This window comes from Choloepus didactylus, chromosome 19 (genome assembly GCF_015220235.1).
Source record: "Choloepus didactylus isolate mChoDid1 chromosome 19, mChoDid1.pri, whole genome shotgun sequence".
Taxonomy (NCBI): domain Eukaryota; kingdom Metazoa; phylum Chordata; class Mammalia; order Pilosa; family Megalonychidae; genus Choloepus; species Choloepus didactylus.
In genome coordinates this window covers 24,354,903-24,369,901 of record NC_051325.1, presented here as the reverse complement: position 1 = coordinate 24,369,901, position 14,999 = coordinate 24,354,903, and the positions used below count along the sequence as shown (strand labels likewise).

The following is a 14,999-nucleotide window of genomic DNA, read 5'->3' as shown; positions in this document are numbered from 1 at the left end:
TTACGACAGTGTGTTGCTGTGGTGTGATGTACACACTCTACTTGGCAGTCTTGTTTCATGTCTGTCTGCCAGTGTGTTTTTCTGTGTTTTGTGTCTCAAAATATAACCATGTCCCTGAAATAGAACTGAATGAATGTCCTCCAGCTACCTTAATCCTTGTCTTAAATCCAACTAAACCACAAAAACAAACTATAACAAGAGCAAACTATAACAAGAATTTGCAGTCTTAACGATTATAGTTGACTTAATTGGAAATGACATGTTGAGTAGCTGAGGCATGGTGGTGGCCAACTGTTTGGGTCCAGTCTATGATATATCGGTATTTTCTGATGCCCTGACTTAAAACTCATTCGCTTGGTTCAGTCCTTCGCTTGAAGAGGTAACGATTTTTGTGAGCTTGATGCTCCGCCCCGTGCCTTGTCACTCACCCTCTTTTTTGCATAGGCTTAAATCAAGTGATGCTTACAAAAAAGCCTGGGGCAATAATCAGGACGGAGTAGTGGCCAGCCAGCCTGCTCGCGTGGTGGACGAACGGGAGCAGATGGCCATCAGTGGCGGCTTCATCCGCAGGTGAGCCTCACATAGCACCGTAACTGTTACCTTTTGCTGGGTAGCAAACCACTCCAAAACTGAGTGACTTAAAACGACAACCATGTTAGTCCTTCTGAATCTATACGTGGGCTGGGTGGTTCTTCCGCTAACCTCGTGGAGCTGCATACACCTGGGTGCAGGATGATTCAAGATGGCCTCATTCTCTCATCTGGTGTTTGGCTGGGCTGTCAGCTGGGTGCGTCTGTTCTCCACGTGATTTCTCCAGCAGGATGGCTCAGTTTTCTTACATGGGCATGTCAGCATTCCAAAGGGGAAAGCCCCAGTGCACAAGCACTTATCAAGCTTCAGCTTGTGTCATGTTTGTGTAAATTCCATTGGAAAAAGCAAGTTGTGTGGCCGTGCCCAGAATAAATATGGCAGGAAACAGCCATCTCAAACCAGTGAATAGAGCTTATTAAAGAGACTGTTTACAGAGGTGAGGGGAGGGTTAATAACAAGGAATTGTGGAGCATTTGGGGACTAGCAATAGCAGAGAGCTGTCACCACCAGCATCCTGGAAGGACAGGAGAGTGAGCTATTATCAGAACCCGGCAATAGTCATTGCCGTGGGTGAGGGGCTATAAGGTAGAGAAATGCAGCTACTGCCAACACTAGCAGGGAGTAGAAAACTGAAATAGATGCCTCAACCTCTCTCACCTTTTCCCTCTAATCTCTCACTGGCCAAACCTACTGAAGCCAGAGGGTAAGAGAACCTGGGTGATGCAGTCATAAAAGGACACAGAGCAGAGAAGGTCAGACAATGGATTTGGAGGTGCAGACAACACAGCTGGCTTTTTATTAAACATTTCCTTTGAGATCTGAAAGTAAAAACCAACTTAAATACCTAAAAAGACATCTCAAGTTATACAGATCAGCTAATTCACAACAGAAAACAGAATAATAATAAAAATTAAATATTCCTGGGGCTAAAAAGACAAGAAAAAAAAAAATGATCCCTTTGTACAAGCTCACCAGGACTTAGCAATGGCTAGGGTAGAGGTTTGTATAGCCAACTATACCCAGGCTATCGTAGCTGTTGTTAGCCAACTGCTAAGACTGATTCAAGTGATGGGTCACTGTTACTTAGGTGTAAGGTCTATATATCCACTTAGAGCTTCATGGATGACAGTTCTCTTCCTGCTGCTATCTGCTCCAAGAGAAACTAGTCCAAGGGTTTTCCACCCTGGATGCACAGTAAAATCACCTGAGGAGATTTTATAAAATACAAGTGCCTAGGTCCATTCCAGACCAGTTGAATTGGAATCTCCAGAAGTGGTGCCTGGCATTCGAGATTTTTAAAGCTCCTCAAGTGATTCTTGAGGATTGAGATGCAACCTGGATTGAGAACCATTAAAGCAGAGGTATGCCTTAGCTGCTATGATCATTTAAATAAACTTCTTCCTTATATAAGAAAGCTGGGTCATTTGTCTTTAATTTTTAAATTTTCTCTGCCCTGGGCTGCTTTAAGCACTTTAACAGGCCAGTCTGCATTGGGTGTTATTGTAAGGGAGGGATTTTAACCCTTCTTTACGTTTTTAACCTCATCACCAGCTGTAATGAGAAAATGTTATTTAGAACATTCTGGAATAAGTAGTTACCGTTTTCAATAAAGAGTTCATTACTTCTTAATTTTCACAAATCTGTGGGAAAAAAAATGGCAAGATGGTTAAGACACTTTGAGAACCAACTCCCTTCCCCCTATTCTCACCTCCAGCCAGGCTGGAACAAAAATCTTTTATCACAGTTTTCTCCTCTGAAATCACCCATTCACAATGCCACTAAAAACCCCATGGCACTAAAATGTGAGCAAATTAAATCATTCTGAACAAGTAGCTCCCTTTGGAGTTCATGGAGCAAGCAGGATTAAAGGGCAGACTGTAATTACCATTACCCTTCCCATTGATGTTAGTCCCAAATGGGAAAAGAGAGGAGAAAAGACATTTCTCCGACTTAGCACAATAAGATTATCCTTTCATTCTGAATTTGAGTCTAGGAGACTTTGGTTGACATTCCAGAAAGAAAAATACAGTTTCTCCCTAATCCCTTCTTCATTCTCTATTCTCTGGTCCTCACAACTAAAATGACTTTGTCCTTAAAAAAAAAACATAAAAATTGATATAAGCATATGGAAGAGGACGTGTTGGTGGAAATGAGAAAGTAGATAAATTCATATATTTAGTATATCTTCTTTAAAAATAGAAATTCGAGAGTTCAGAAATACAAATGTCTTGATCATTTTCTAATGTAGAAAAGTTAAATGTGTCTGTGTTGAATGGAGATTAAAGGTGAATGGGTTGAAGGTGTCTAGAGAGATCTACAGATCTTCCCTAAGCCTCTGGTCCTTGGTATTGAAGTTTTTCCCCACCCTCTGTCTTCTAAAAATTGCTCTTTGGCTCCCAGGGTAACAAATGATGCCCGAGAAAATGAAATGGATGAAAACCTGGAACAGGTGAGCGGCATCATTGGGAACCTCCGTCACATGGCCCTGGACATGGGCAATGAGATCGATACACAGAACCGCCAGATCGACAGGATCATGGAGAAGGTGAGCACGTAGCAGTCAGCAGGTTTCTGCCTCTCAGCACGTCTTCTGGGATAACTGCTCGGGAAGCATGATGGACAAAATAAGATCCACGCACCATGACACCGAATTCTGGTGTGCTGGTAGCTGGAAACGTTTCCCTCAATTTTCTATGACAAAAACAACAGCAATGGAACTGGACTGAAGATTAGGTAGTAGAATTTAACCAAGTAGTAGATATTCCTCAGAGGGTTCTGTATGCCAGACGTTATGCTAGGCACTGTGCAACACATAACGATGAGAATGACACCATCCCTGCTGCCAAGAAACTCAGAGTCTACAGGAGGCAATGAGCCACGAGATGAATTTACCACCAGGCAGAATCTAATTCCCCTAGAGAATCGCAGTTATAATGCTAAATAGGGTTAGAAGAAGGAAGACTGCAAGGGACAGGGGTGGGGAAATCTCAGAAAATTCCATTTGAGTTGAGTCTTGAATGACAGGCGTTTGTCAAGGAATAGAATGAAGAAACAGTGGAAAGAATTATTATTTTAGTTTGGTCAGAAGATGAGTATAAGCTTTGCTTTTCATAAATGCCAGAGCTTTAATGATAGTTCAAAAAGACGCAGGTTCCATTTCCAGTCCAACTGTTGATGTCTCCAGATCTCAAAGTGGGGAACTAATATATGACGAAGTTGAGGTCACACAAGGACACCAGATGTGGCTCTATGACTGAGACCCCCACTGTCAACAGGACATAAGGAAGACTGAAGAGAGTAGAATAGAAAGGGGTGGGTTTGGAGGTTTGTAAAAAGGAACAGAAAGTAACACTGGGAAGTATCTATAAAGAGATCTGGGGCAGCAAAGCTGATATTCCACACGATGATACAAATCTGACGTGGTTTCTATGGCCTTGTATTCCACCCTCTTCAATCAGTAGGATCTCAGATTTTGTTTATACTCTCCTAAAATGTCCAGATGCCAAAAGGGAGAAAGAGACACATTGTAATAGGTTTAGTAGTAATAGTGCATTGGTAATCTACTCTATTTGGCTAATCTTATGTGTGTGAATTTATTCCCTGGGAGATACTGAATTTTTGAGACGGAGACCCTGAATTTCTTTTTAATGATCCATTCCATGTTGATGAGTTGAGAAGGATGATTTTGGTATTTCTTGAATCATTATTCTGAATAGTCAGTTTCTTGGTATCCAAGAAGCATCTGCTGACTCGGAAAAGGAATAAGTAGACATAAAGGGAACACTTTGCTCTATACACTCCACATTGAAAATATCTGATTGCATAACATTTTGCCTGATCAGTATGGAGCTACAGAAGTGTCAGGGTTGGTTGGCAAATGCTTGTGCTTTGCTTGCTTTCGCTAGTCATAACATGTTTATCATTGTTAAAAGGCCTTTGATATGCTAAAGCTTTTACAGCTGTGCAAGTCAATGGATTTTAGAACAATATTAAGGGTTTTGAAAAGCACCAGAGCCAACATAATCTGACCCATTATCGCCCAGAAAAAATAACTAAAATAATTGTTGAACTGTCTTTCAATAGGAAAATGATTTGAAAAAAACAGGAAGTATTCGTTTTCTATCAGCGGACCCAATTTACTTGCAGATTCAGGTAGATAATGCATCAAAGCCAATTAGAGTTTCAGAAGCAAAGGTTTTACTAATAGAGGGGTCAAACCTTTATCGATACAGTTGGACTTTAAGCATGAACAAATGGTCCTGGAAAGGAAAGTGCCATCTTAATTCTGCCACTTTGCATTTCAATTTCTCATCTTTAGGGAAAACTTTCATTCTGTGCCCAATTTACTTCGAGGTCAGAGACATATTCAGCTATAAGGCATAATCAAAAGCCATGCAAGTGAATGGGAAATGGCCATTATGGTTTGATTCATTGTTCAAGTGCTGAACCATTTAAGAAGTGGGGGAAGGATCTAGTTGCCTTTGAACAACTAGTTCATTGCAGTTGACACTTTAAGTAGCCTTTTTTCAAAAATCACAATGCAGACATGATTTAGATAGAGCCTCTTTCAACCCAGGATTGCCTCCAAATGATACGTTACGTAAACTGCACAGTTATAAATAGACTTCCACCTTCTCATGTAGTTTCTCGCTTCTGATAACAGGAAAAGGTGTGCAAAAAGTCTTCCACTCATCTAAGTTTTAGTTAAAATCACACTGTAAGGAAAAGGAGAGTCTTGCCATGTTTCTCCCATATTCCTTCATGATCCTAATACCAACCTTCACCCTACTCCATCTGTCATGATCCTTTCCCATCTCTTGGATTAATAGTGAAGTTCTGAGAGCTGCAAACAGTGTGATCTGCAATATTTCCCATGGACTATCAAAAAATCCCTTTGTCAATTTAAAAACTTGCTTTCTGTTTAAGGGTATTTATATATATTATATATATATATATATTATATATATATACACACACACACACACACACACACACAGTCGATCTTCTAAAGTTAAAATATACAGTTCTTTCAGAAAACTGCTGAATCGGAGGCAAGTTTACATCAGATATTGTATAGGAACTGTTGCTAAGGAAATAGTTATTCTGATAGTCATACTGCAATTTAAAGTTGTCAGTGGTAGATGTTATGCACACAGTGAAATACAGTGAGGCAGAAACAGTCCTCTAATTCTTCTACCATTGAGGAAACAGTGTTCGAGAACTAAAACCTTCAGTTCTAACAGCGTTTTCCTGCTCAACAGCGCTGTGATTTGGTTGCTTCATCTGAAAGATAGGGATAATGAGGGAACAGTTCTAAGTTGGGATCAGAATGCGCTGCTGTGTGTGGTAGTGAGCATCATTTCTGGAAGTATGAGCTGGGGCTTCATACCTACCTGTCATGGTCTGAAGTTGAGATTTCTAGAGTGTTCAGAAGGATGGACTTAACAGCTCCTTCTAACTCTCTTACTGGCTCTGTAATGGTCATCCTGGCTTTCCCACAGAGACAAGCCATCTTACATATGTTGGGTAGACCAATGAGTTTAGGGTTCTTGAAATAGAAATACAAAAACTGTGATGAGATATCATCTGTAAATAATGTCCTAAGCATATAATAGCATGAACCCAGAGACATTCTCCAGTTACCGGAAAAACAACTAAAAGGAAGCTCTCTTGGGGTTTTTTTTTTTTCCCCTAAAAAGTGTTGCTTTTTATAGAATGTGATAAAGATGTGGAAACATTTGTTTATGGGCTGGAATTTTGAAATGCATCAGAAAGACATTAGGTGGGATCACAGAGCTTAGTGAATGTAGGTCTGTTCTAGGCTCCTTCCAGATCCTTTGAGCATATACTCTATTTCAGAGTATAAGTGACCTTATACTCCACTTCAAAATTACCAGTGCACCACTGGGTGAAGGCTTAGCAATGCATTTCTTATGCAACAGGTCCTAGAACTTTTGTCTGCAGAAATGCCATCCAGTGTTTTCAGTTTTTTTAATTAGACAAGTTATAGGGTCACAGAAAAATCATGCAAAAAATACAGAGTTCCCATATACACCTCCTACACACACACACACACACACACACAGACAGAGTTTCCCTATTATTAACACTTTGCATTACTGTGATATCTTTGTTACAATTGATAAAACAATATTATTATAAATATACTATTAACTATAGTCCATCATTTACATTAGAGTTCACTGTTTGTGTTTTACAGTTCTATGGTGGGGTTTTTTTTTTTTAATTTTTTTTCTAGGAACATATATACAAACTAAAATATCCCCTTTTAACAGTGTTCAGATATATAATTCAGTGGTGTTAATTGCATTCACAATGCTTTGCTACCATCACCACCATCCATTACAAAAACTTTCAGTCAGCTCAAAAAAGAAATTCTGCACCAATTAAGTATTAACACCCTATCCCAGCCCCTTTTACCTGTGTTACAGTTTCTAACTATATGAATTTGATTATTCCAGTTATTTCATATCAATAAGATCATATAATATTTTCCACTGTGGCTGAACCATTTTACATCCACACCAACTATTTCTCCACATCCTCAGCAACAATTGTTACTTTCCATGTTTTTAATAGTAGCCATTCTGGTGGGTGTGAAATGGTATCTCAGTGTGGTTCTGATTTGCATTTCCCTAATGGCTAATAGTGTTGAGCATCTTTTCATGTGCTTATTGATCATTTGTATATCGTCTCTGGGGAAATGTCTGTTCAAATATTTTGCCCATTTTTAAGTTGGGTTGCTTTATCTTTTTATTCTTGAGTTATGGGATTTCTTTATAGATATTCCGGATATTAAACCCTTACTGGATATATGGGACTATTCTTTCTCCATTGAATGGATGTGGCAGCCTTGTCAAAAATCAATTGCTATAGATGTGAGAGTTTATTTCTGAACTATCAGTTGAATTTCACTAGTCTGTATGTCTGTCCTCATTCCGGTACCATGCTGTTTTGATTACTGTAGCTTTGTAGTAAGTTTTAAAAAGGGAAGTGAAAAAAATGAAGTGTAAGTCTTCCAACTTTGTTCTTTTTTCAAGATGGTTTAGGCTATTTGAGGTCCCTTACCCTTGCATATAAATTTAATGGTTGGCTTTTCGCCTTCTGCAAAGGAGGCTTTTGGAATTTTTATTTGGATTGCATTGAATCTTTAAATTGCTTTGGTTAGAATTGACATCATAACAAAATTCAGGTTTCCAATCAATGGACATGGAATGTCCTTCCATTAATTGGGGTCTTCTTTGAATTCTTTTAGCAATGTTTTGTTGTTGTCCTCTACATCCTTGGATAAATTTATTCCTAGGTATTTGATTCTTTTAGTTGCTATTTTAATGGAATTTTTTCTTGATTTCCTCTTCGAATTGTTCATTACTAGTGTATAGAAACACTGCTGAATTTTGCATGTTGACCCTGTACCCCGCCACATAGCTGAATTCATTTACTAGCTCTAGTAGCTTTCTTGAGGATTTTTCAGAATTTCCTATATATAGGATTATATCATCTGCAAATAGGGAAAGTTTTGCTTCTTCCTTTCCAAATTGGATGCCATTTATTTCTGTTTCTTGCCTAATTGCTCTGGCTAGAACTTACAGTATAATGTTGAATAACAGTGGTGACAGTGGGCATCCTTGTCTTGTTCCTGGTCTTAGAGTCTTTCACTGTTGAGTTTGTTGTTAGCTGTGGGGTTTTCATAAATGCCCTTTATTAAGTTGAGGAGTTTTCCTTCTATTCCTAGTTTTCTGAGTGTTTTTATCAAGAAGGGGTGCTGTATTTTGTCAAATGCCTTTTCTGTGTCAATTAAAATGATTATGTGGGGTTTTTTCCCCCTTTTTTCTATTAATGTAGTATATTACATTACTGATTTTCTTAGGTTGAACTACCTTTGCATACCTGGCATAAAACCTGCTTGATCGTCGTGTATAATTCTTTTAATGTGCTGTTGTATTCAGTTTGCTAGTATTTTGTCAAAGATTTTTGCATCTATATCCATAAGGGTTATTGGTCTGTAATTTTCTTTTCTTGTGTCTTTTTCTGGCTTTGTTATTAGGGTGTTGTTGGCCTCATTGAATTGGTTAGGAACTATTGCCTCCTCTTCAATTTTTTGGAAGATTTTGAGCAGGACTGGTATTGGTATTAAATCTTTTTGGAATGCTTGGTAAAATTCACCTGTGAAGCTATCTGGCCCTGGGCATTTCTTTGTTGAGAGGTTTTTGATTACTCATTCAATCTCTTTACCTGTTATTGGTCTCTTGAGATCTTCTATTTCTTCATGAGTCAGTGTCATAATTTGTATGTTTCTAGGAATTTGTCCATCTCTTCTAGGTTATCTAATTTGTTGGAATACGGTTGTTTGTAGTATTCTCTTATACTACTATCTATTTCTGTGAGGTTGGTAGCAATGCTCCCCCCTTTCATTTCTAATTTTAGTTTTTGTGTCCTCCCTTTTTTTTTCTGTCAGTCTAGCTAAACATTTGTTGATTTTATTGATTTTCAAAGAACCAACTTTTGGGTTTTTTTATTTTCTCTATTTTTTTAAATTCTCTATTTCATTTATTTCCACTTTATTATTTCCTTCCTTCTGCTTGCTTTAGGTTTAATTTGTTCTTCTTTCCCTAGATCCTTCAGTAGTGAGATTAGGCCTCTGATTTGAGTTCTTTCTTCTTTTTTTTTTTTAATTAAACTCAGTTTTATTGAAATATATTCACATACCATACAATTATCGATGGTGTACAATCAGCTGTTCACAGTACCATCATATAGTTATGCATTCATCACCCCAATCCATTTCTGAACAGTTTCCTTATATCAGGAGGAATCAGAATAAGAATAAAAAGTAAAAGTAAAAAGGAACACCCAAATCATCCCCCCATCCCACCCTATTTTTCATTTACTTTTTGTCCTCATTTTTCTACTCATCCATCCATATACTAGATGAGGGAGTGTGATCCACAAGGTTTTCACAATCACACTGTTACCGCTTATAATCTACACTGTTATACAATCGTCTTCATGTCTTTCTTCTTTTTTAATGTAAGCATTTAGAGCTGTAAAGTTACCTCTTAGCACTGTCTTTGCTGCATCCTGTAAGTTTTGGTATGTTGTGTTTTCATTTTCATTCACCTCAAGATACTTCTTAATTTCCACTGTATTTCTTCTTTGACTCATTGATTTTTTAAAGGGGTGTTGTTTAATTTCCATGTATTTGTGAATTTTCCAGTTCTTCCTCTGTTATTAGTTTCTAGATTCATTCCATTGTGGTCAGAGAAGATACAGTGTATGGTTTCAGTATTTTTTAATTTATTGAGACTTGTTTTCTGGCCTATCCTGTAGAACAACATATGTGCACTAAAGAAGAATATGTAGTCTGCTGTTGTTGGGTAAAGTGTTCTATATATGTCTGTTAGGTCTAGTAGATGTATAGTATCATTCAAGTATTCTATTTCCTTATTGATCTTGTGTCTAAATGTTCTATCCATTATTGAAAGTGGTATATTGAAATTCCCTACTATTAACGTAGAACCATCTCTTTCTCCCTCCATATCTGTCAATATTTGTTTCATATATTTTGGGGCTCTGCCATTAAGTGCACATAAATTTATAATTGTTATATCTTCTTGTTGAATTGGCTCCATGCCATCCATTTTCAAATGGATGATTTTTCTCATTTGAGCTTTTCTCAGCATTCAGTCTGGAATAATATTCAGCAAATTTCCATCTGCAGGAACATTTCATATTGGTCTGAGCTTGTAATTTTCCTTTGCACCAAAGCTTCATTATTTCTGGTAGGATTTATAGCAGGTAAGGAAGGGTTTAAGAGTCAAGGAAAATTGAAGAGATTACCCATTTTCCAAATGAAGTAAAAAATATGAGTCTGTAGATCAAAATACTCAAAGACAATTAGTGCTCTGTCTTATGAAATAAATATTAATTTGGAAGCCAATTCTCAGTTATCCAAACTGATGTGGAGAAACATTATCAGTAAGTCAGAGTTATGAATAATTTGGAAATATTTCTATTTTAACTTTGCAGATTTCTATTTGAATATGAATAACTCTGGTGTCCTAGAAATTTACAATTCAAACTGAATAAAGAAGACCCAACTCAGAGAGATAAGAAAGCACTAAGCGTGGTAACTGGTACCAAGTCAGCCATCATTGAATAAATACTGGTTGTTTGAAAAATATTTCACTTTCCCTAACTGCCTCTCAGCTTCCTCCTCCACTTCCCAAGCTGGAGAGAGACAACATTCTAATCATGATACAGCAAAAACAGCAGCCTTAACTGAACATTTGTCTTCCTCTTGCTGACTCATGTCTTTGTCAGTGGGTGGGGAATAAGTACTTTTCTGGGGTTTAAAGGTATAACCTGATAGCAGTCCCAGGTTTTGTGGTACACAGAAAGCAAAAGGTGCCCCAAGTAGCAAGGAAATCCACCAGGAGGCTAAATGAGAAAATCACAAAATTATGGTAAATGTGACCATGAAGACCAAGTCAGTTATCAAAACCATAGAACTGAGTTTTCAGAAAACGGGCTTAAAATCTCTTAAGTATCCTGGAAGCAAAGCTAAGTTTTCACTCAGTAACAGTAATTGCAAGCTAACAAAAACATTATTCTAAGCATATTATTTTTGTAAACTCATTTAACTCTTATAGCAAATCTAAGTGGTATAGTGGTTAACACAGTGATTAACAATGTGAATTCTGACTGCAGGCTGCTTGCGTTCTGACCCCGACTTCCCCACTTACTGGTTCAATAACTTTAGACAAATTGCATAAAATCTTTCTGCCTGGTTTCCTAACTTAGAAAACGGTCCTATACACTTGATAATTGATGTTGTGGATTTTGACATTGTCCAGATTGAATAAGTAGAACACATTAGGTGTTGATGCTCATTTGCATTAGTTTTTATTATCCCCAGATTACAGACAAGAAAACTGAGGATGCAAAATGTTAAGTAATTTGCTCCAAGTGACACTGCTAATAGGTTAGCCCAATTTGAAGCCAATTTCACAAGTGATGGTAATTTGATTCAACACAGCAGCTTTGAATACCTACCACGGAAGTCACTGTTGTCATTCCAGGGATGGAAAGATAAATGATTAGCCTTGCCCTCAAAAGAATGCTCTCTGGAGGAGAGCCATGAGACCTGAGACCAAGCTTCTATAGTCACATCCAAGTAGAGCTATGAGCATTGGTTTGGGGAACACAAAAAAAGGGATGGTCCATTGCGACTGGAGAAGTTCCAAGATGGTTCCACCAAGTGGCATTTGAGCTGGACCCAGAAGGAAGAATAGTATTTTAAGAGGTAATCTGACTTTTGTTCTCTTTTCCAGGCTGATTCCAACAAAACCAGAATTGATGAGGCCAACCAACGTGCAACAAAGATGCTGGGAAGTGGTTAAATGGACCCACCCATGTTCTCTTCTGAATGCTGTCAGGCAGGATAGCACCGTCAGGCTTTTCTCATGGTATTACCTAGTAGGTCTGCACACATACACACATCAGTCCACTCCCGTCGTGAACGTTGTCCTGTGTTGTCCATCAGCTTCCCAACACTACTATGTGTCTTTTGTTCTTCCTGGGTCTCTTTCTTTCCAAAGGTTGTATATAGCGGTCATTTGGTAGCTCTTACTCCCTACATAAGATGTCTTTGGTTTCATTTTTTCCTTTTTTTTCCTCAGTGGCGTTTGCTGAATGACAACAATTTAGGAATGCTCAGTGTGCTGTTGATTCTTTCAGTACACAGTATTGTTCTTGTAAAACTGTGACATTCCACAGAGCTACTACCATGATTCTTTCTTTGGGTGTCAGGCTCTGAAATTCTTAAAATTTGCTGTCCTTGGTTCTTCATGGCTGTCATCTGTCTTTATGATTTCATGATTAGACAATGTGGAATTACATAACAGGCATTGCACTAAAAGTGATGTGATTTATGCATTTATGCATGAAAACTAAATAGATTTTTAGATTCCTATTTAAACAAAAACTTTCTATGACAGTAGAATACTGATGAGAAAACACACAAACATGCACAACAGCAACAACGAAACAACAGCGCATGCTCAGTATTGAGACACTGTCAAGATTAAGTTATACCAGCAAAACTGCAGTAGTGTCACTTTCTTTCTGTCAATCTGTAGACTTATTAATCATAATCATCCTTTTTTAAAAAAAATAATTTTAAAAAAAGATGGATTTGACATACTCACCATTTTATCACTTCCAACAAAATATACATTTGGCTGAAACTATGTCAAATGGATGTAATATAGGGTTTGTTTGCTGCTTTTGAAGGCTGTGTTTTAGAGAAAGCAATCTTGCTGTGAAACCGTGTGAAGATATAAATTTTATAAGGCTGACTCTTATTAATCACCATTTCCCCTGTGGTTTGTTATCAGTACAATTCTCTGTTGCTTAATCTAGAGCTATGCACACCAAATTACTGAGATGTTTAGTAGCCGATAAAGAAATCTTTAAAAAATAATATAAATGGATGAATATAGATAAACTGTGAGATAAATATCATTACAGCATGTAATACTAATTCCTCCTGTCTCCTCTGTCGATTTGTGAAGTGATTGACATTTTGTAGCTAGTAAATTATTAAAAATTATAGACCCCCAGATGTCTGCTTTAATTTTTTTCATTGACCCTGTCTGATACTGCACTCACACAAGAAAAAGAAGCCAGGCAACGCCATCCTGATGCTACTAAAGAAGCCAGTTCTGGTGCTGAGGACAATGTGTGGACGAATCAAAGATGTCCCTGTTATTCATGATGCCAATGGTAGTTGACAACTTGACTTGATTTCCAAAATCTATTTCAGAAATACGTGTTCGTGAATTCATTGTTGGCTTGGGAATAAATGTAGCTTTACAGCAGATACAGAAAAAATCCAAATTGTGTTGCACTTTGTGGTACCCAGACCTGGCCCTGTGTAGATTCAGGTATATCAGGTGTCCAGTCAACTTTTGTCTTCCTTCGTCTCCCCCAAATCCCTACCACAAAGTTGAGCCATCTACAACTACCACCACCACTGCTCCCACTTTTTTTAAATGGCTTTATTGACACACCATAAAATTCACCCATTTAAAGTATATAGTTCAATGGTTTTTAGTATATTCTGAGTTCTGCAGTCTAATTTTAGAACACTTTTATCACCCCAAAAAGAAACCCCATGCTCATTAGCAGTTATTCCCATCCCTCATCCCTAGCCCCCCGGCAAACATTAATTTACTTTCTATCTCTCAAGATATGTCTCTTCTAGATATTTCATATAAATGGAATCATACAATATGTGGTCTTTGGTGATTGGCTTCTTTCACTTAGCAGAATGTTTCCAAGGTGCATCTATGTTGTAGAAGGTATCAGTATTTCATTCTTTGTAGTGGTTGAATAATATTCCATTGTATGGATATGCCACATTTTGATTATCCAATCATCAGTTGATAGATACTTAGTATGAATAACACTGCTCTGAGCATCTACGTGCAAGTTTCTGAGCAGATATCCGTTTGCAGTCTCTTGCCACCACCACTCTACCACTGTCATTGCCTCCACAGCACCACCACTACCATCTGCATCACCATCACCTCCACCACACCTGTACCACAACTGCTTCCACCACCACCTCCTTCACTTTACCACCATCTCTACCACCTTTCCACCGTGTTCGCTAGCATCTACACTGCCTCCACCTTTATCATTGTCAGAATCACTACCACCACCACCGTTACCAAGCCACCATCACCACTCTCACTACTGCCACCAACACCTCCACCGCGACCACAACCATCACCACCATCACCGTCACCACCTCTACTACTTCTTCTCTCTCTTGCTCTCACTCTCGCTCTGTGCTATCCCATAAAAGCAATGCAGAAAAATTTATCCTGGTTGTGGTGTTGTCTGCCAGATAATTTCATCCATGAAAGCAGTTGTAGAGGTTGGGTGAGAGCACTTCAGAAGCAAAAACAGTAATGACCAATTCATCATTCTCAGCAAATGTTTGCACTTCTTTAACTGCTCTTACTAAGCCTTCAGAACATGTCCTATAAGTACCCAGATCCTCAGGGAAGTTATTCTAAGGAAAATCAATAGTAGCAACATATTTCTTCCTTTATATTAACATATTAGGGAGGATGCTAAAAGACAGAGAAAGTGAATAAATATATTGCATATGTTAAAGCTGCTACGGGATCAGCCTATGGGCCTTGTTAGAAAATTCTGTTCCAAACTCCATCTGTTCTCAGCCAGGTAGGTGAGTATGTTTCCGTATTGAGTGATTAAAACCCCACATTGTATGCATGAAAAGTAAGATGCAGAGATTTTGCTTTAAGTTCCCTCACAATTCACTCGGAGGTGTATTTTCTTTGATAATTGAGTGT

At 38.1% G+C, this 14,999-nt stretch overlaps 1 protein-coding gene across 2 annotated transcripts in view; it reads left to right on the top strand.

Moving 5' to 3' along the window:
* SNAP25 (synaptosome associated protein 25) overlaps nucleotides 1-13,237 on the top strand; it is a 90,228-nt gene extending 76,991 nt beyond the window's left edge. For both annotated transcript variants that reach the window (XM_037811598.1, XM_037811599.1), the window contains exons 6-8: nucleotides 445-570; nucleotides 2,992-3,136; nucleotides 11,946-13,237. In XM_037811598.1, coding sequence (XP_037667526.1) covers nucleotides 445-570; nucleotides 2,992-3,136; nucleotides 11,946-12,014 — 340 coding nt within the window. In that variant the 3' untranslated portion in view covers nucleotides 12,015-13,237. The remainder of the gene's footprint in view (nucleotides 1-444; nucleotides 571-2,991; nucleotides 3,137-11,945) is intronic.
* Nucleotides 13,238-14,999: the final 1,762 nt, after the last annotated feature.